At 44.5% G+C, this 21436-nt stretch overlaps 1 protein-coding gene across 1 annotated transcript in view; it reads left to right on the forward strand.

Annotated features, from left to right (window-relative positions):
- LOC126262757 (dnaJ homolog subfamily C member 13) overlaps positions 1-21436 on the forward strand; it is a 410038-nt gene that overhangs the window by 188901 nt on the left and 199701 nt on the right. The window contains exon 19 of the mRNA XM_049959568.1: positions 6962-7247. Within this exon, the coding sequence (XP_049815525.1) occupies positions 6962-7247 (286 nt within the window). The remainder of the gene's footprint in view (positions 1-6961; positions 7248-21436) is intronic.

Genomic DNA, 21436 nt, shown 5'->3' on the forward strand with positions numbered 1-21436 from the left:
GGATGAAGCTGGCTAAGGTAATGAGGAAAGAGGTTTTAGGTAGGGTGGCAGGTGATCGGCGTGAAAGGAAATGCTCCATCGCAGCGAGGCCCTGGACGTGCGGAATATTTGTGTATAAGGAAGTGGCATCAATGGTTACAAGGATGGTTTCCGGGGGTAACAGATTGGGTAAGGATTCCAGGCGTTCAAGGAAGTGGTTGGTGTCTTTGATGAAGGATGGGAGACTGCATGTAATGGGTTGAAGGTGTTGATCTACGTAGGCAGAGATACGTTCTGTGGGGGCTTGGTAACCAGCTACAATGGGGCGGCCGGGATGATTGGGTTTGTGGATTTTAGGAAGAAGGTAGAAGGTTGGGGTGCGGGGTGTCGGTGGGGTCAGGAGGTTGATGGAGTCAGGTGAAAGGTTTTGCAGGGGGCCTAAGGTTCTGAGGATTCCTTGAAGCTCCGCCTGGACATCGGGAATGGGGTTACCTTGGCAAACCTTCTCGTTATCCGCCAGGCCTCAATCTCCGCTAATTTCCAGTTGCCGCCACTCATACCTCACCTGTCTCTCAACAACTTCTTTGCCTCTACTCTTCCACCTCGACTGACATCTCTGCCCAAACTCTTTGTCTTTAAATATGTCTGCTTGTGTCTGTATGTGTGGATGGATATGTGTGTGTGTGCGAGTGTATACCTGTCCTTTTTTCCCCCTAAGGTAAGTCTTTCCGCTCCCGGGATTGGAATGACTCCTTACCCTCCCCCTTAAAACCCACATCCTTTCGTCTTTCCCTCTCCTTCCCTCTTTCCTGATGAGGCAACAGTTTGTTGCGAAAGCTTGAATTTTGTGTGTATATTTGTGTTTGTTTGTGTGTCTATCGACCTGCCAGCGCTTTTGTTTGGTAAGTCTCATCATCTTTATATATATATATATATATATATATATATATATATATATATATATATATATATATATATATACAAAATTCACACTTCCATGGCTACGGTCTCCAGCTGGTAGTGTCCCAGAGACAGTAGTAGCCACGTGTGAAAGGAGTTGTGCTTGTGTGTGTGTGTGTGTGTGTGTGTGTGTGTGTGTGTGTGTGTGTGTTTTATTGTGGAAGAAGGACTTTTTTCTGAAAACTTAAATGCATAGCAGTCTCTTCATTGTGTCTGTCTGTGACTGGACGGCACCTGCTTGTGGTGAGTAGCAATCTATTCTTCTCATATTCTTGCAAAATGAAATAAATTTTCTTGGATTGTGGTTGATACTAAGTGCATATACTGCCTTTCATTCTAAAGAACTTTTTTCTGCATCTGCTTTTTTTTGAACCATTGGAAGACAGTGTCAGTGAAAGATAAACCCATGGAAGGCAAAGAATTTTCAAGTAGTGGTTGTAATTGTTCAACATACTGATTATCACTAAAATGTATTTAATAATATGAGAGAAGATCAGATGAAAAGGAGACAGACTACATAAAAAGCATGGCTCAGACATCCGTATCTCAGGTAGGTGTGTGCATGGAAGTGCCATTTGTTGGGAATCAGGAAGGAACATCGCAAATGTTCACTACTTGTGATGTTCATTTGTTAGACATACTCGGCATGAGGTTAGCGAGTCGTGTGTGTCTGACTCCTCTGTGGAAGCCAGGAATGTGGCATGAGAATTTAGAAGTGAAATTCATGCCCACATCTGTGCTGTGTATAATAAACACAGTATGTCGTGTGCATGTGTTCGTGTGAAATAAACGATTTCAAGTAGGTTGGGTGTCACTGAAAGACAGGAGTCAGATAAGACAGCTCATTATATCACTGCCCCTTCTGTCATTGCTGTGGTGTATCCCATTAGAAATGAATGACAAGTGGGTGGTGGAAGACATTCAACTCATGTTGGGAAACAGTCATAGTACTGCTCATGTCACGTGAAGCTCTGGAAAATCTGGCACAGTAGGTTCACCACAGCCTTATGGAGGAACAAAAGTTCAACAAAATGTCAACATCACTGCAGCACTTGTAGTGGTATCATATGTAGAATATCATTTCCTGTCCCATACTGTCATGAAAGATGAAACATGGTGTCATAATTTTGAGCCAGAGAGCAAGTGTCAGAGCCAACAGTGGAAGTGAATGGACTCATCCCCACTGAAAAAATTTGAAGCCATGCATGTTAACTCAAGTCATAATGACCCTCTTCTTTGAAGGGCCAACTTGCTGATTGATTTTCTAGAACATAGTGCTACAGTTAAAGCAAATGTGGACACTTAGAAAAAACCGATGTGTGCCATCTCGTCCAAACACCCTGGAATGTTGGTGGACAGCATCACTCTGCTGCCGACCCATGTGTTGCAAAGGTTGTTTTGACTGTGGTGCCAAAATTGTGGTGGGAAGCCCTTTCACATTCTCTATACAATCTTGATCTCTCCACATGCAACTTACATATATTTGATGCCCTGAAGAGAGACATTCGTGGCCATTGATTTACTTCAGATGAAGAGATCGATGCCTGGGTACAATTGTGGTTCCATAGGCAGTTCCAAATGTTTTTCCACAAAGGCATTGATCATCTTGTCTCACTGTGGGATAAATGTGTTAACAGTTATGGTGATTACTTTTGAAATAATAAATAGTTTACCCACTTTTCTCCATGTGTCTCATTTTTATTTGACTGCTTCTAATTTAGTAAAAATTCAGCACATGAAATGAGATGGTTTCAATCTATGGCAGACAGAGAGTGGATAGCACTTCTTCTAATAGGTACTTATTGATGAAATTGCACACCAAATTAAATTGAGAGTTACTGCTGTATGCTTTCGTTAGATGAACAATCTCATGGTTTTCAAAATTAACACAACAGCTCTTGCATAGAGGTATTGGTTCACTGTGCCTGTACTGAAACCATGTCCTTAAATATTGGATAGTAATGAGAGTGATTCTGAGATGCCTGCATACGATCTTCTTTGTAATGTCATTTGCATCATTATGACAATAGGCTGCAAAGTTTTTAACTACTATTTATAAGTATAAATTCATCATATACTGTGTTCTAAATGAGATAGCTTGGTAATGTCAGTGCACCAGTGTATTGTTGTTAAGTGTCGTGAACATTGATATGTGTAATGTTTGTAATGATACTGTTAGAAATTGCGAACAGATGCAATCTGCAGTTGTTTTTGATAAGTGATCACTGCCACACATTTTGTGAAAAGAATGTTGAAGACAAATAACACACTGTGTAAAACATTTTTGCTTCAAAACAGTGTAGTCCAGCACAGATGAAACTGAGTCAAGCATGGGCATCCACATAAATTTTTCCAGGAAAGGTCCAGGCTCTAAAATTGACATTTATGCTATAAATGAACTGGTGAGTTTAGAGACATATTGTCACCCAAAAACTAATTTTCATAGGTGACATACCAAAAATTATTATACCCAAGAGAACTGATGCTTATCCACTCAATATATGAATGAAATCTCTGTACTCCACTCTCTGGAGACTGGGTGGGCAGTGTGGGTTGAGTGGTGAGACAAGATCCCCCTCTTGTCCCCCCCCTCCCCTTTTTGTACTCCAGTGGAGTCAGGGTAAGTTCACTTTAAATCTTTTGGTACTGAATAAATTAATGAAAAAGAGATTGTATGAGCTCTGCACATATGCTGGGAACTGGGTATCCAGTTCATTTTTATTCTGTAGGTGGTGTTAATAATATTCAGATGTGTTATGTTAGGAGATAACAACAGTAAGAGATGCAAGACTGTCAGTAGAAATCTAGTATGAACATACAGACAGCATCATATGTGAAGGTCTGCTTGGAGAGTGCAGTGGGGATCATTTATGTTGATGCCAGATCAAAAACTTGATTTTAAAATTGTATTCAACAAGCTTCAAGATAGTGTGAAGGAAGTACTGCACAGTTGCAACATTGCATGTGCAGTGTACCTCCACTGTTAAGTGCTGTTTTATGAATGACTGTTATACAGAATTGGAAGCAAATTTCCTGTCTCATCTAACAAGATAAAATATTGGAGTCTTGCTGAAGAAAGTTCATTAAGCTCAGTGGAAGTTATGTTGAAAAATAAAATCTGTTTTTTGAAAAAAATAAGTGTTATGTACCCCTTCATTATTTATATAGTAGCTGATTACCCAGTGTTACCCATCATCTGTTATGCAGGAAGAGGAATCAAAATGACCTGTAGCATAAAATCAAGGTTATTTTACTAGCATATTTTAAAAAGTAATTCTTTTAATATATAAACTGCTTGTTACAATCTGTAATAAATTTACTGAATTTACTGATATTAATTTATACATTGTATTTAGTTCCACCACCAAGAGTAAGAGTAAATAAATTATTTAAGCAAAAATGTGTGTGTGTGTGTGTGTGTGTGTGTGTGTGTAACACATCCTATCCACCCCCCCAACCCCCCCCCCCCCTTTCTTATGACCCCAGCACTCTTCTTTGTATAAATACACTTATGAGCAAGAATTCAGTGGTTTTACTGCCAGTTTTGGTCCTATTTTTGTTGGCACATCAAAGTTTGTTATGTGAGAAATGAACAATAATTTTAAGATTGTAGATGAACCTCAGCCTTGAAGAGATTAGAAGTCAAAACTCAGTTTCAACATTCAGTAAATTGCTGTCCTCAGATTTATAGAATTTTTGTATGACGGAGTTACAGATTTTGTGATGTCTCATAAAATTACTAATTTCTTGTTATTCATCTTAAAAGCACTGAATTCGTGTTATTTTTCATGAACTTTTCCTGTCCTTACTTACGATCATTGCATATCACCCTTTTCCTTTTCCTGCTCTTAACCCTATCCATAGTGGTAAAATGTCATCTGAACTGTCCCAGAAAACTAAGATATCAAAGCAAAAATTAGTCATTTTTGATTACTTCTGCACATCAGTTCTTTGACATCCTTATACAAGCAAAAACTGGACAACCCCCATTGTGGGATTCTCCAATTAGTCATTTCTATCAAGTTGTTTGGAAACCCTCCCCCCCTCCCCCTCCCTCCCTCCCTCCCCCTCCCTCCCTCCCCCTCCCTCCCTCCCTCCCTCCCTCCCCCTCCCTCCCTCCCTCCCTCCCCCTCCCTCCCTCCCTCCCTCCCCCTCCCTCCCTCCCTCCCTCCCTCCCCCTCCCTCCCTCCCTCCCTCCCTCCCCCTCCCTCCCTCCCTCCCTCCCCCTCCCTCCCTCCCCCTCCCTCCCTCCCCCTCCCTCCCTCCCTCCCTCCCTCCCTCCCTCCCCCCTCCCTCCCTCCCTCCCCCCTCCCTCCCTCCCCCTCCCCCCTCCCTCCCTCCCTCCCTCCCCCTCCCTCCCTCCCTCCCTCCCCCCTCCCTCCCTCCCTCCCTCCCTCCCCCTCCCTCCCCCTCCCTCCCCCTCCCTCCCTCCCTACCCTCCCTCCCTACCCTCCCTCCCTCCCTCCCCCAGCCCTCCCTCCCTCCCCCTCCCTCCCTCCCTCCCCCTCCCTCCCTCCCTCCCCCTCCCTCCCTCCCTCCCCCTCCCTCCCTCCCTCCCTCCCCTCCCTCCCTCCCTCCCTCCCCCTCCCTCCCTCCCCCTCCCTCCCCTCCCTCCCCTCCCTCCCTCCCCTCCCTCCCCTCCCTCCCCTCCCTCCCCTCCCTCCCCTCCCTCCCCCTCCCTCCCTCCCCCTCCCTCCCTCCCTCCCTCCCCCTCCCTCCCTCCCTCCCCACTCCCTCCCTCCCCTCCCTCCCCACTCCCTCCCTCCCCCCTCCCTCCCTCCCCCTCCCTCCCCCCTCCCCCCTCCCCTCCCTCCCCTCCATCCCTCCCCCTCCATCCCCTTCCCCCCATCCCCCTCCCCCTCCCCCCTCCCTCCCTCCCCCTCCCTCCCCCTCCCTCCCCGTCCCTCCCTCCCCCTCCCTCCCCCTCCCCCTCCCTCCCCTTCCCCCCATCCCCCTCCCCCTCCATCCCCCTCCCCCCACCCCCTCCCCCTCCCTCCCTCCCCCTCCCTCCTTCCCCCTCCCCCTCCCCCTCCCCCTCCTTCCCTCCCCCCTCCCTCCCACTCCCTCCCCCTCCCTCCCCACTCCCTCCCTCCCACTCCCTCCCCCTCCCTCCCCACTCCCTCCCTCCCACTCCCTCCCTCCCACTCCCTCCCTCCCACTCCCTCCCCCTCCCTCCCCACTCCCTCCCTCCCACTCCCTCCCTCCCACTCCCTCCCCCTCCCTCCCCACTCCCTCCCTCCCACTCCCTCCCCCTCCCTCCCCACTCCCTCCCTCCCACTCCCTCCCCCTCCCTCCCCACTCCCTCCCACTCCCTCCCCCTCCCTCCCCACTCCCTCCCTCCCACTCCCTCCCCCTCCCTCCCCACTCCCTCCCTCCCCTCTCCCTCCCACTCCCTCCCCCCTCCCTCCCTCCCCCTCCCCCCCTCCCCCCTCCCCCTCTCCCTCCCTCCCCCTCTCCCTCCCTCCCCCTCTCCCTCCCTCCCTCCCTCCCCCTCTCCCTCCCTCCCTCCCTCTCCCCCTCCCTCCCTCCCCCCTCTCCCCCTCCCTCCCTCCCCCCTCTCCCTCCCTCCCCTCCCCCTCCCTCCCTCCCTCTCCCTCATGGATATATCAAATGGCACTGATATTCACACTTCAACTGTATTTATCCCTCTACAATGATTTGATGAAATAATTACTGTGTGGGATTTATTGAGAATATTTCTCCCAATGTTATGAAGCACATAACTTGCTAACACTTTTGCAGTCTCATTTGTTGTGAGGTTGACCCAGTCACAAGTTAGAAGCGACAATCAATTTTTTTTACTCTTTTACCTGCAGCTAGAACTGACAGTGTTCTTTACTTGTATCTTATGGCAAAGAAATGATCCATTCCCTAGAAATATCCTGCAAACCAAATTTTTTATTTTCTTGGCTCACCAAACGTGTAGTTCAACACAACACTTTTTTCCCAGCATTTGATGTTAGCTTTAAGTGCCATTTAGAATGTACATTGTAGGTAACCATATAAGGTCATTTTGTTGTAGAGATGCTGATGATGCTATCATTCGACCACTGCCTAGAGTGAAGCGCCTTTTGTCTGATCCATTGTGTTTGCCACACGTGGTGCAGCTGCTACTCACATTCGATCCAGTTCTGGTTGAAAAAGTTGCAACCCTGCTCTGTGAAGTCATGAAAGACAACCCTGCGATCTCCAATCTGTATCTTACTGGTGTTTTCTACTTCATCCTGATGTATACTGGCTCTAATGTACTTCCAATTGCCAGATTTTTGCAGTTAACTCACATGAAACAGGCATTTAAAGCAAGTGATGTAAGTAAAAACTGTTTACAATGTTATTTTATGTATTGCAATGACTATAATAAACATCACTCACTCATAGTGTAAATGTATCAGTTGTTATACAAAGATGATTGCAATTTGTCTGACAATCTGCTTGTATTAATTAATTACTGTATTTTATACCTCTCATATTAAAATGTTTTTTTCCTCCATTTTTCTTATCTATTTGTTTCTGAAAAATGATGTGATGTCTTTATCTTCACTTTCTTGAATGATTTAGCTCTGATGTAGTTTGCAGCATAAAGTAGTGAAAGTTTTTAGTGGTCTGCACTTATTTGATAAATTGTATGCACTTGTCATTGTCTTGATTTGTGTAGCATTTACTCTCTTGGATTAGATTATATCAAATTATAACAAACAACAAAGATGACGTAATAAAGGAAACAGGTTAGAAGCAAGCTATGAGAGATTAATTTCTGACAGCAAAAGTAGTTTCTTCAAGAGATGGTTGCTGCATCTATGACTAGTTGAATGTGTCAGCAGATCTTCGTTTCATCGACATGCTAGAGAATGCTCTTCTTAGTGACTGGTTTGTCAGTAGTGCCATACAGTGTAAACAACAACATGTGAATATAAAATCTTGTTCTATATGCAATCTTTCCCAAACACTCAAATTGCAGGTTTAGTAATACCTTCTGTGTGCCAGAATGGCTGAATTACTTGTCCTTTGAAAATTGGATACCTTATTAACCTACAGATTGTGGTTAATTAAAGGTAAGTGGTTGCTACTTGGTCATAGTCACACTTGCTATAAAATTTTTTGTTGTCTGTAAATTATGTTTCTAGAGGATCTTAATTATGAGCTGGTCCTGCCAACCTTCATATGGCCGCTGATAAAAGGAATGGACTTCATGCAAGCACAGATGATAAGCATTTTAAGTGGCTTAGTATAATACTGTCTGTGATGTTGAAGTAATCTGTTATGTTATATTCCAGACAGTATTATAAAATAGTTGAGACATCTGAATCCTCATAATTCAGTCATAACTGTGAAAAGACTAGGTCAACATCTGAAACAGTTGCCTTCGAAAACAGCAACAAGTGGGCAGATAGCAAGCTAGGGCTCGTTTCTAAGGTACCATTTGACAACAACAAATTTGGCTTGCAGGATGAACATTGAAAATAATTGTTTATTTGGCAGTTTTGTCAACCAGTTTTTTAATTATATCATTAGGTTCTCTTCTTCGTGTAGTTCAACATGCGATTATGATAAACTGTCTTCAGTTGTTTATCCCTTTCAAGCCTGTGTTGCAATTAGCAAACTACAATGAACAGCAAGAAATTGGTACACCTGCCTAATATCGTGTAGATCCCTCGCGAACACTCAGAAGTGCCACAGTAAAACGTGGCATGGACCCGATTAATATATGAAGTAGTGCTGGAGGGAATTGACACATGAATCCTGCAGTGCTGTTCATAAATCTGTAAGAGTGCAAGGGGGTGTAAATCTCTTCTGAACAGCATGTTGCAGGGCACCACTGATAAACTCAATAATGTTCATGTCTGGAGAGTATGGTGGCCAGTGGAAATAATTAAACTCAGTAGTGTGTTCCTGGAGCCACACGATAAGAATTCTGGATGTGTGGGGTGTCATCATCCTGTTGGAATTGTCAAAGTCCGTCAGTATGCACAGTGGACATGAATGGATGCAGGTGATGACAATCGTATCTAGATGTATCAGGGTTACCATATCAGTCCAACTCCACATGCCCCACACCATTACAGTCCCCTGTGACACACAGGGTCTGTGGATTCATGAGGTTTTCTCCATACCTGTATATGTCCATCTGCTCGATACATTTTGAAATGAGACTCGTCCGACCAGGCAACATGTTTCCAGTCATCAACAGTCCAATGTCTCTGTTGATGGGCCCAGGCAAGGCGTAAAGCTTTGTGTCGTGCAGTCACCAAGGGTACACAAGTGGGCCTTCTGCTTCAAAAGGCCATATTGATGATGTTTCGTTGAATGATTCACTCGCTGACACTTATTGATGGCTCGGCATTGAAATCTGCAGCAATTTGCAAAAGGGTTGCTCTTCTGTCATGTGTAATGATTCTCTTCAGTCATTATTGGTCCTCTTTCTGCAGGATCTTTTTCTGGTCACTGTGGTGTCAGAGACTTGATGCTTTACTGAATTTCTGATATTCACACTCTTGAAATGGTCATACGGGAAAATCCCCACTTCACTGCTATCTTGGAGATGATGTGTCCCATTGCTTGTGCACCAACTGTAACAACACATTCAAACTCACTTAAATCTTGATAATCTGCCATTGCAGCAGCGGTAACTGTTCTAACAACTGCATTAGACACTTGTCTCATATAGGTGTTGCCAACCATAGCGTCGTATTCTGCCTGTTTACATATCTCCTTATCTGAATATGCTTGTCTATACCAGTTTCTTTGGTGCCTCTATGTATTATCACTGTCATAAGGTTACTATAAAGAAACAAATTTTTCTTCTGAGGTTTTATGATAAGACTCCGCACTTGTTTTCATTATGATAAGACTCTCCCCAAGGAGACTTGCCACTCTTTGGCGGGTTTGTGCTTGGCTACCATGGGGCCCCCAGCCTTTGCAGCACCTTTTCCCCTTCTGTGCTGCATATCTATCCTCTTGCTTTTCTTTTTCCCCCTCCCTTGGGGTACATGTCTGTGATGTTATTGGGAATGTTCTGCATTCTCTGTCACTGATGTAAGAACAGTCTTATCTTTGTTTTTCACTCCCTTTTCCTTTCTTTGTTTCCCTATGAAATGTAAATATAATGAGGCTAATGATTCAAAGACACTGTGCCATGGTTCCTCATCGTCTCACGTACTGAAGACGATCAGCCCTTTGCCAAGGTAAATCCATTTATTATTCAGAAAGGTGTTGAAGCAAGTGCCGGTCCTGTGAAATCCTGATCTCATTTACAGAATGGCACTTCACTTTTGGAGGTTGCTTCTGATTCTCATGCACAACTACTACTTAATGCCTTGCTTCTCCACGGCTATCCTCTTTGTGTCAAAGCCCATAGAACTTTGAATTCTTCCTGTGCTGTAATTTACACCAGGCTGCTAGATGGTCTGACTGAGGCCGAAATCCAATCTGATGTGCAGAATTACTTAATTTAGGCTGACTAGACACTTCAACAAGAACAACAAACAACAGAATTAACGTTGCCACAACTTAACAAATAGCCTCTAGTTCCCTAATGTAACACCAATGCCCATTCCAAACTAGACATGGTTGATTGGCTAATGGAGATTGGTGCCTTCAGTAACTGGTTACACAACATTACTGATTTACATTATTTATTAATAATAGTTCACTGGAAAACAAGTCTTAAAACACTTCATTGCCGGACTAGTTAAATAACTGTTCCTTTGATTAATCGGGTAATAAATTCTCAATCAGTAACAGTAGCAAACAACCTCACTTCCAAATAAAAACTTACAGAATTGTAATGGTAGAAAGGTACCTTACAAACTTCAAAATTCACTTTCATTTAACATGTAGATATAAAAACAGATCCAAAACTGACAGTTATCATATTTGTCAAATTCCAGTATTTATAACCCGCTGAACTACAGCACAGAACTGACAGTTTCAAATCTGCCCAATGAGTAATCCTGAAAATTATGTTCACAAATAAGAAATATAATAACTTTATGACAATGCCCATCCAGCATTGGCCACACTTTTAGACAATCGTAAATTCCGTTGAAATATGACAGTTACTGCTGTCTCCACACAGGTAAGTAAACTAACACTGTAGAAGTCACTGAAGGTTAATACACGTACGGTATTCCACTACTTTCATCTCCAATATCATGACATCGTTATTGTGGGCGAACATGCTACAGCACAGCGTGTTCAAGTTGGGCTCTCTTGTTTATTTGCCGTGCCAAAAAATTCACAAACAACATCGGCCACAGCTCACCGTAAATTGCGTCCATGCAATTCCAGAGTCCACTGCTTATGGTTCCACAGCAGCGTTGAATTCCCGAGCGTCTTGGCTTCACAATCAGTTGATTAGCTCAGAGTGCCAAAATTATTAATGCACAATTTGGACCATCTAGATCCCAACACTCTGCTGTTCTGTCCTTCTTTCTCTGACTCTCTAACCCCCTCCTCGTCACCAGAGGGCTACTCGACATCAACTCGGTGCCCCAGTATCTCTGGCGAGGCCAATTTTGACCTTAACACTCGCGGCCGGAACACAATCGTGCCGAAAATTGGCATATACTACTCCCCCCACCCCCATTAATTGCCGATCACGGCTCCCTTAAGTTCCCAGAGTGAATAAGTGATGAACCCAGCTTTATCTCAGAGAGATGAGCTGTTATTGTCTTTCCTTGTTTGGGGTCAGTCAGCATAAAGGTGACCAGTGTTATGAAACGTCTAATAACATATGATCCAAAGAATTGTGGGAGGAGTATTTTTGTAACCTTATGCACCTTGCTGCTCATGGTTTGGAAATTTTTTACATACACCGAATCTCCCAACTTATAAGGGTTTGGCTGCCGCCCCTCATTGTAAAGCTTTGCGTGAATCTGATGAGCCTTAATAATATTCCGCTTCGCCATTTTCCACTGATTCACCAGCTGCTGAGGCTCAATGTGCTCAGGTAGCAGATCACTAATGGACCATAGGTTATTCAGAGAAGTGGAAATCTTAAGGTTCAATATGAGCTCCACAGGAGTCAACAAATGCGTATCATGCGTGGCTGTGTTAAACACCATCATAAGCCAAGGGAGCATGCGATCCCAGTTCTCCTGGCCTTTACTGTGATAGGCAATTAATGCCACCCTGAGATTGCGATTTACCCTTTCAGCATACAATGGGTTCGGGTAATAGGGAGTTGTGGTCCCATGGGTAATGCCCATTCTCATGCAAAAGTTCTTACTACCTCCAGAAATAGAACATGAAGCATTGTCGCTAATCAAATACTGCGGCAGCCCTAACATGCCAAATATATTTTTCAAATTCTGTGTCACAATTTGTCATCACTGCCCTAGTGGGATAGATCCAAGTAAACCTTGTGAAGGCATCAATACATACTAGGATGTACTTATTACCTTTCTTAGATCGAGGTAAAGGCCCTAGAAAGTCGATGTACATTTTCTGAAGGGGATAGTCCGCAGGTACAGATTCCAGCCACCTAACCCTACCATCCTGCACTGGTTTGGCAGCAGAATACACCTGACTTGTACTAAAATTGTGCTTAATATCTTTATCCATTCCCTTCCAAATGAAATGCTGATGAATTTTTGCAGGAGTTTTAAATGTTCCCAGTAGGCCACCTGCCGGCGGTTCATGAAAATATTTAAAAATGAAAGGTACCAAATCCCCAGGCACCACAATTTTGTAACCTTTATCGTGCTAAGCCTTGCAACACAATACACCATCTCTAAGTAGGTATGGTGTCACCACCTTTCCTTCTTCAGTTTTTTGTTTTATCTCCTGCACCTCGTGATCCTTCTCCTCATATTCCCAAATGTCTTTGAACAGCTGTGGAAAATCAGTGAGAATCGGAACTAATTTTCCCTATGGAGGCACTACCTTCATCCAATTCATGACTATCAAGTTGTATGTCAGGTTCCTGAAAAAGGCAGCTGAGACCATTGGCTACCTGGCTTTCAGATCCTTAAATGTTCTTGACCTGGAACTTAAATGCCAAGATCCTTGTTGCTCACCTGGATATCCTTCCGGTCTTAAGAGGATGTGCACGAACCCAGCTGAGTGCCTGGTTATCAGTCTTTAAGAAAAACTTTTTATTTTCCAGGTAATACTGAAATTTCTCCACGCCAAATAATACCGCAAGCGCCTCCAGCACGTAAATAGAATAGTTCTTTTCTAAATGGTTCAAAGCATGTGAAGCATAGGAAATAGGCCTCTTTCCTTTGTCCCCTTCCTTAAGGAGGACCACCCCTACCCCCTGCATTTGAGGCGTCAGTCTGAAGTATAAACAGAGCATTGAAATCGGGAAGCGTGAGTACTGGTGCTGACGCCAAGGACTGTTTTAGGGATTCCCATGTGACTTTCTGTGAAGGACCACACTCATATTTTTGCCCAAGGCATTCAACGGGGCCACTTTCTCCTCAAACCCCGGAATGAACTTAGGGAAGAAATTTGCTACCCCGACACACTTCGCAACCTCCTTCACACTTCTAGGAATGGGCAACTGCTTTATAGCTTGCACCTGTGCCTCAGCAATAGTTATCCCCTCCGGAGAGACCATGTTACCAAGGTTGTGCATAGATTCACAAGCACACTTTACCTTGGTTGGATTCATCGTAAGACCTAAAATTCCTTAACCTCACTAAAACCTCCCTTAAATGTTGATAATGTTCCTGCATGGAATTACTTTAAACTACCTAGTCGTCCAGGTAGTGGTATATAAACTTAAACTTTATGTCTGAGAATATTTTGTCTAGGAGCTTAGCTAGAACTGCAGCACCCGTAGATAATCCGAACGAAACCCTATTGAATTAGTAAAAGTTCCAATCGGTCATGAAGGCCGTAATCGGTTTGGAAGTTCCTGCAAGCAGAATTTGATTATAAGCCTCGTTTAAATCTGAAGTGGTAAATATCCTTGCATGGTGAAACCATAAAAAACAAGAATGTAGGTTGGGAAGAGGTACTGACTGCAATACCACTATTTTATTCAAATCCCTGTAATCGACCACTGGGCGATAATTCCCATTGGGTTTCCGGACCAGAAATATAGGCACAGCATATGGCAAATTAGAGGGCCATATTACTTCCTGATCTAACATATTTTAAATCTTTTCCTTCAACAATTTCATTCGAGGTGTAGCCAACCTATACGGTGCTTTCTTAATAGGCATGTTATCAGATAATTAGATGTGATATTCCACGAGAGACGTCATCCCCAACCTCTCTGTTAAAACATGCAGGAATTCACTACATAATCTCTGTATTTGCTCTTTCTCTGTTAATTCCAAATGTTCCAGCCACACCTTTCGCTTCTCTCTTTTTGGTTTTTAATGCCTCTTCACTAGTCACAACTGCCACAGAAACTACTCCTTGGTGCTTACAAAATTCAAAACACTTCTCCAATTTAAATCTGAAGCCAAATTGGCTTGCACCTCAATCAGTCACCAATCTGATCTTTTTAATAACGTCAGCTCCTCGAATGCATGTTGTGGCAAGCCTGCTTACCACTCGCATCCTCACCCTCCACATGAAATCCCTAATTCTCAGTTTAACCCATATGACACCCTTCACTCTTACACTGGACTGGTTTACTGCCTTGTATTTAACTCCATCCTTTTCTATTTTACTCTACTTTCAAGTAGAACTGTTACGGTTAAACCAATTTTCTTCGATTGCCGTAATAGCACTACCAGAGTCTAACAATGCACACACAGGTTCCTGATTCACAACACAGCATACAAAAGGTAAACCCTGTTCCTCCCCTCTAGTTATCGCATAAATCTCTTTCCGTTCCATTCCTACCTCTTTTTTGTAATTGTCAGGATGTCCCTGGCTCACTCTTCCAACAAATCCTACTAATGTGACCCAACTTCCCACAAATCCAACACCTTATCTTACTTTCCTTTTCCCACTGCCGATTCGTAGAAGTAATTTCCTTCCTATTCCTATTGTTTGCTTGAACTTTCCTATTCCATTCCATCTTATCCAACTTGTTCTCCTGTTCGCGTAACCTTTCATAATTAATGGCCTGTTCTGCCCTCCGTGAGTCTACATACATAATAGCCTGGATGTGCCTTACTAATTCATTCAGCTGGGCGAACGTTTGTGGTGTCCCACCAAATACTGCCCTCTATCGTCTGGTCATAATCCTTGAACAATATGTAATACAATTTCTTTTTTGCAGTATGGCAGGCAAAAGGCTAGCGCACTCTCTCTAACTCTCTCGACAAAGTCGACAATCTTTTCATTATACCCCTGCTCTTGACCATACTGCGTATAAACTAATTCTTGCAGCACACAGGGGGGGAATCAGGGTGCAAATTTTTGCTCTGAATTGATCGAACATTAGTCTTTCCTGAATCACATTCAACAGGTGTTCTACTAAGTCTCCCTTTACCTTTCGCACCAAGAGTTTCAAAATTTCCAAATTCGTCATGTTAACAGCGTGCACTTTCCACTGAAAACCGATGATGGAATACAAAAACTCCACAATATTCTCCACCGAATCTAAACACCATTCCTTACATCCTGTCAAATAATCTTGCATGGGGTCCCACCCGATTTAGGTAATGGGCATGTCTCGCTTGTAACCTCCTAACCTGATTTTTGGTTAGTGAACCCACATCCAAACCGTCAACACTATCCAATATTTTCTCAAGTGGCACAACTGTAGTGGCAGCGTCCAAACTTACCTCTCTTTTCTCAGTAATTTTTATTGTTACTGGGAGGTGCATATTCTTTGTTAATAATGCCAACAATTCAGTTACATTGCCTTGTGGTTCCAAACCTCTCCACTGAAGTTCGTAGATCAACTAACTTCTCCTCAATAAAACCGTGTCCTTCACCAGATTCGATGGCATCCAGGAATAATTACATCAGTATCAGGTCCGAAATACTAGCGAACAATCTTATACTACAACCTAATTTTCGACAGATTGAAAACACTTTCCTCCAGCCAATCAACAACGCTCTGCTACTAATGTGCAGAATTATTATTTAATTCAGGGGCGACTAGACACTTCAACAAGAACAACAAACAACAGGATTAGCATTGCCACAACTTAACAAATAGCCTCTAGTCTCATAATATTACATCAATGCCTGTTCCAAACTGGCCATGGTTGATTGGCTAATGGAGATGAATGCCTTCAATAACTGCTTGCACAACATTACTGATTTACATAATTTATTAATAATAGTTCACTGGAAAAAAGAGTCCTAAAACACTTCATAGCAAGGCTGGTTAAATAACTGTTCCTTTGATTTATCGAGTAATAAATTCTCCACCAATAACAGTAGCGAACAACATCAATTCCAAATAAAAACTTACAGAATTGTAATGGTAGAAAGGTACCTTACAAACTTCAAAATTCACTTTCATTTAACATGTAGATATAGAAACATATCCAAAACTGACAGTTATCATATTTGTCAAATTCCAGTATTTATAACCTGCTGAACTGCAGCACAGAACTGACAATTTCAAATCAGTCCAGTGAGTAATCCTGATAACAGAAAATTACGTTCACAAATAAGAAATATAATAACTTTATGACAATGCCCATCCGGCATTGGCCACACTTTTAGACAATCGTGAATTTCGTTGAAACATGACAGTCACTGCTGTCTCCACACAGTTAAGTAAAGTAACACCGCAGAAGTCACTGAAGGTTAATACACATACGGTATTCCACTGCTTTCTTCTCCAATATCATGATATCCTTATTGTGCGCCAACATGCTACAGCACAGCGTGTTCAGGTTGGGCTCACGCTGTCTTGTTTATCTGCCGTGCCAAAACATTCACAAACGACATCGGCCACAGCTCACCATAAATTGTGTCCATACAATTGCAGAGCCCACGGCTTATGGTTCCACAGCAGCGTTGAATTCCCAAGTGTCTCGGTTTCACCATCAGTTCATTACCACAGAGTGCCAAAATTATTAATGCTTAATTCAGACCATCCGGACCCAAACACTCTGCCGTTCTGTCCATCTCACTCGGACTCTCTAACCCCCCTCTCCTCATCGCCAGAGGGCCACTTGCCGCCAACTCGGTGCCCCAGTATCTATGGTGAGACCAATATGAGGTGTAATTGCCATCCATCGTGTAATGAAAAAGGTAGATTCCTCCTTAGTGCCCACCCGCACTCTTTGCCTCACTTTTGATAGAGTGGTGCTACCGTCCAAGATCAAAGCAGGCTATGAAATTATTGCGGTCCAACTGTACATTGCAAACCCGATGCACTGCTACCAGTGTCATCATTTTAACCACACTAGAACATCTGGTTGCCACCCAGCCAAACGTGTAACCTGTGATAGGGATGCACATGAGGGCAATTGTCCGCTTCCTTTTCCCTACTGCATCAACTGCAATGGCGACCATGCTGCCGCCTCTCGGGATTGTCCCATGTATCTTGATGAGCAGGTTGTCCAAAAGATCCGGGTAAAAGAAAAAGGGTCTTGCCCAATAGCTCGCAAGTTACTGGCTAGTTGCAAACCCTATGTTCTCCTGTCTGGCACCTATAGTTCTGTTTGTGTTACCCCTGGCCCCATGAAGGATATGGCGACGCAGACATGCGACCTCAAATTCAGCTCTAAGGTGAAATTGCTCAGTGTCAAGGTAGCATTGCCATCCCCCCGTCCAGCTGTGCAGAAACTGTCAAACTCTCAGCTCTCGCCTCAAGGGGCGAAGCCATCAGCTACACAACTGGTAGGCCAGAAACAGGAGTACTACTGTGTAGACTTCCTCTGTCCCTCCAGCCAAGCAATACCCATGTATTCCTCTAACCGGAAAGCCTTTAAGAAGTTCACCAAAGGCAAATGGTCTTCTCCTTCACCAAATCGAAGATTGTCTTCAACAATGTCGCCACACGGTACCTTAGCCCAGCTAGCCTCTATATCGCTGGTGCACACCACCAATCAATCGTTTATTCAGTGTTGGATTCATAGCACCGACCGCACAAGGCATACGATGCTTCTGTGGACCCCATAGAGCAGGATCCTCTTGCTTCTGTGCCTTGTTGTAGTGAATCTACACCGGCTGTCACTTGGTAGCCGCCGAGTTGACACCCCTACATCTCTTCATCATCATGACTGTCCTCTAATGGAACATTTGTGGCCTTCGGTCCCACAAAGAGGACTTACAGCTGCTTTTAGCATCACAGCATCCTCTTGTACTCTGCCTTCAGGAAATGAAATTACACCCTTTTGACCGCTTTGAGCTTTCACATTACTTACCGATTCGTTTTGACCTCCCCCTGAGGTTGGCATTCCATCTCATTGGGGTGTCATGCTGCTCATATGGAATGACACTAATCTCCCTGACTACCCACCTTCAAGCTGTTGCAGTTTGCCTTTTCCTTCCCCACCTGACTTTTTCCCTGTGTACCATTTGTGCCCCTCTGTCATTCAGTGCCACCAGGGCAGACTTCCTTCAGCTTATTGGTCAGCTACCTCCCCCATTTTTGCTACTCGGTGACCCTAATGCTCGTCATCCCCTCTGTGGTTCTCCTGCAACCTTTCAGAGGTGCCCTCTTGGCTGACCTTAACCAACTTAACCTCCTCTGCCTTAACACTTTTCTTTCCAACGCCTCACACACCTATTCCCATTTCGACCTCTCCTTGTGCACTGCCCAGCTTGCCCATCATCTTGAGTGGTCCATTCTTTCCGACACCTACTCGAGCGACCATTTCCCATCAGCTGTCCGTTTGCTGACTCGTACCCATACGCGTGCATGCCCAAATGACAGCTCCTTGAGGCTGACTGCCAGCTTTACTCCTCCCTGGCAACCTTCGAAGAACATTATTTCCGCAGTTATGATGACCAGGTGGATTATCTCACAAACATTATCCTTACTGCTGCAGAATGTTCCATTCTTCGCACTTCCTCTTTATCATGTCATGTCCCAGCCCCTCGGTGGACTGATCCCCCAGGGGGCTCGCCACTCTTTGGCGGGTTCGTGCGTGGCTACCGTGGGGCACAGCCTTCGCAGCACTTTTTCCCTTCTGTGCTGCATATCTATCCTCTTGCTTTACTTTTCCCCCTCCCTTGGGGAACATGTCTGTGATGTTATTGGGAATGTTCTGCATTCTCTGTCACTGATGTAAGAACCGTCTTATCTTTTTCACTCCCTTTTCTTTTCTTTGTTTCCCTATGAAATGTAAACATAATGAGGCTAAAGATTCAAAGACCCTTCCCACTGTGCCCCGTTCCTCATCGTTTCACGTACTGAAGACGGTTAGCCCTTTGCCACGGTAAATCCGTTTATTATTCAGAAAGGTGTTGAAGCAAGTGCCGGTCCTGTGAAATCCTGCTCTCCTTGGTGGACTGAGGAATGCCACGATGCAGTTCACACACGTAGACGTGCTCTCCGCATTTTCAACCGTCATCGTATGATGGCAAACTCCATCCATTATAAATAGATGCGTGCACAGTGGTGTCTCGTTCTTCGAAATATCAAAAGAGCTAGCTTCTTTTAACAGTTCCACTCCTTCCTCTGTCATGTGGGCGAACCTTCGATGACTCTCTGGGGCCAAGATCCATTCCCCAATTTCCAGCCTGACAGTAACAGACAATGTTATCGTAGACCCTATTGCCATTTCCAACATCTTGGGCCACCATTTTGCTGAAGTTTCGAGCTCTTTCCACTATCGCCCTGCCTTCCTCTATTGGAAATGAGCAGAGGAGGCTCAGGCGATACCCTTCTCTTCTCCAAATCGCGAGTGCTACAGTGCCGCCTTTACTATAAGGGAGCTAGATCGTGCTCTCAGTTCATCCCGATTCTCTGCCCCAGGTCCAGACACCATCCACATTAAGATATTGCAGCATCTTTCTCTTGCGGGCAAGGACTTTCTGCTTAGTGGACAGAGGGCACATTTCTTGGGTGCTGGTGTGAAGCTACCATCATAACCATATCTAAGCAAGGTAAGGACAAAAACCTTCCTTCTAGATACTGCCCCATCTCTCTTACAAGCTGTGTTTTCAAGGTGATGGAATGTGTGATTCATGCCCGACCAGTATGGTGGCTAGAGTCTCACAGTTTACTGACGAATGCACAGTGTGCATTTCGAGTGCAGTGTTCTGCAGTTGACCATCGCTTTACTTTGTCCACCCATGTCATGAATGGTTTTCTGCAGAAATCTCAGACTGTGGCTGTGTTTTCGATTTGGAGAAGGGCTATGACGCCTGCTGGAAAACTGGTATCCTCCGTATTCTTTACACATAGGGCTTCCATGGGCACATGCCCTGTTTTCTTCGAGCATTTTGACAAGACCGAGTTTTCGAGGTGTGTGTGTGTGTGTGTGTGTGTGTGGGGTGGGGGGGGGGGGGTGGGGGTTCTGCCTTGTCAGACACCTTTATCCAGGAAAATGGTGTGCCTCAGGGTTCCATCCTGAGCGTTGTCCTCTTTGCTATTGCCATTAACCCTATAATGGCCTGTCTCTTGCCGGGCATCTCCGGCTCCCTTTTTGTTGACGATTTTGCCATCTGTTGTAGTTCTCCGTGTACATGTCTCACTGAGTGGTGTCGTGAGTGCTGTCTTGATCCCTTTACTCCTGGAGCATTGACAATGGCTTTCGCTGTTCCACTGAAAAAACTGTCTTTATGAGTTTCTGGTGACGCAAGTGGTTTCTCCCACCATATTTACGTATTGGGCCTGTTGCCCTTCCATTCATTGAAACTATGAAATTCATGGGGCTCATACTCGATAGGAAACTGTCTTGGTCTTCCCATGTGTCTTACCTGGCATCCCGCTGTACATGGTTCCTTTATGTCCTATGTGTCCTTAATGGTATTTCCTGGGGTGCCGATCGAACCACCCTCCTCTGTTTGTACCTGTCCCCTGGCCACTTGAAACTCGACTGTGGGTGCTTTGTTTATGCATCTGCACACCCATCCCTCTTGCACTGTCTCAACACTACCCATCATTGTGGCATCCATTTGACCACAAGTGCTTTTTGCACTATTCCGGTTAATAGTCTGTATGCTGAAGCTGCTGAACTACCGTTGTCCGGCTGTGACTTTCTCCTTGACAGGTATGCATGCCATTTGTCTGCCATGCATGGCCACCCATCCTATGCTTCCTTTGATCGTGAGTACGGGGCTCGTCCCTCTTCTCTATTACCTGATGGAGTCCGCTTTTGGCACTTCTTACAGCAGCTTCACTTCACACTAACTGTAACTTTCCCGGTGGGTGTGAACCCTTCACCACCTTGGCTTCGTGAAGCAGCCCAGATTAACCATTGCCTTAATTCGCTTCCTAGGGACACTACTCCAGCCTCGATCTATTGCCTTTAGTTTCACGGCCGTCGCATGGAACTTCATGATAGTTCCTTAGTATATATTGATGGCTCCTGGACTGGCCATGGGCTTGGGTATGCGTTTGTCATTGGCACCCGTGTCTTTTGATATCGGCATCAGGCACACTGCTCAGTATTTACAGCCGAGCTCTTTGCCTTGTATCAGGCCATGGAGTACATCCGGCGACACAGCCTTT

Source organism: Schistocerca nitens, chromosome 6, assembly GCF_023898315.1.
Source record: "Schistocerca nitens isolate TAMUIC-IGC-003100 chromosome 6, iqSchNite1.1, whole genome shotgun sequence".
Lineage (NCBI taxonomy): Eukaryota > Metazoa > Arthropoda > Insecta > Orthoptera > Acrididae > Schistocerca > Schistocerca nitens.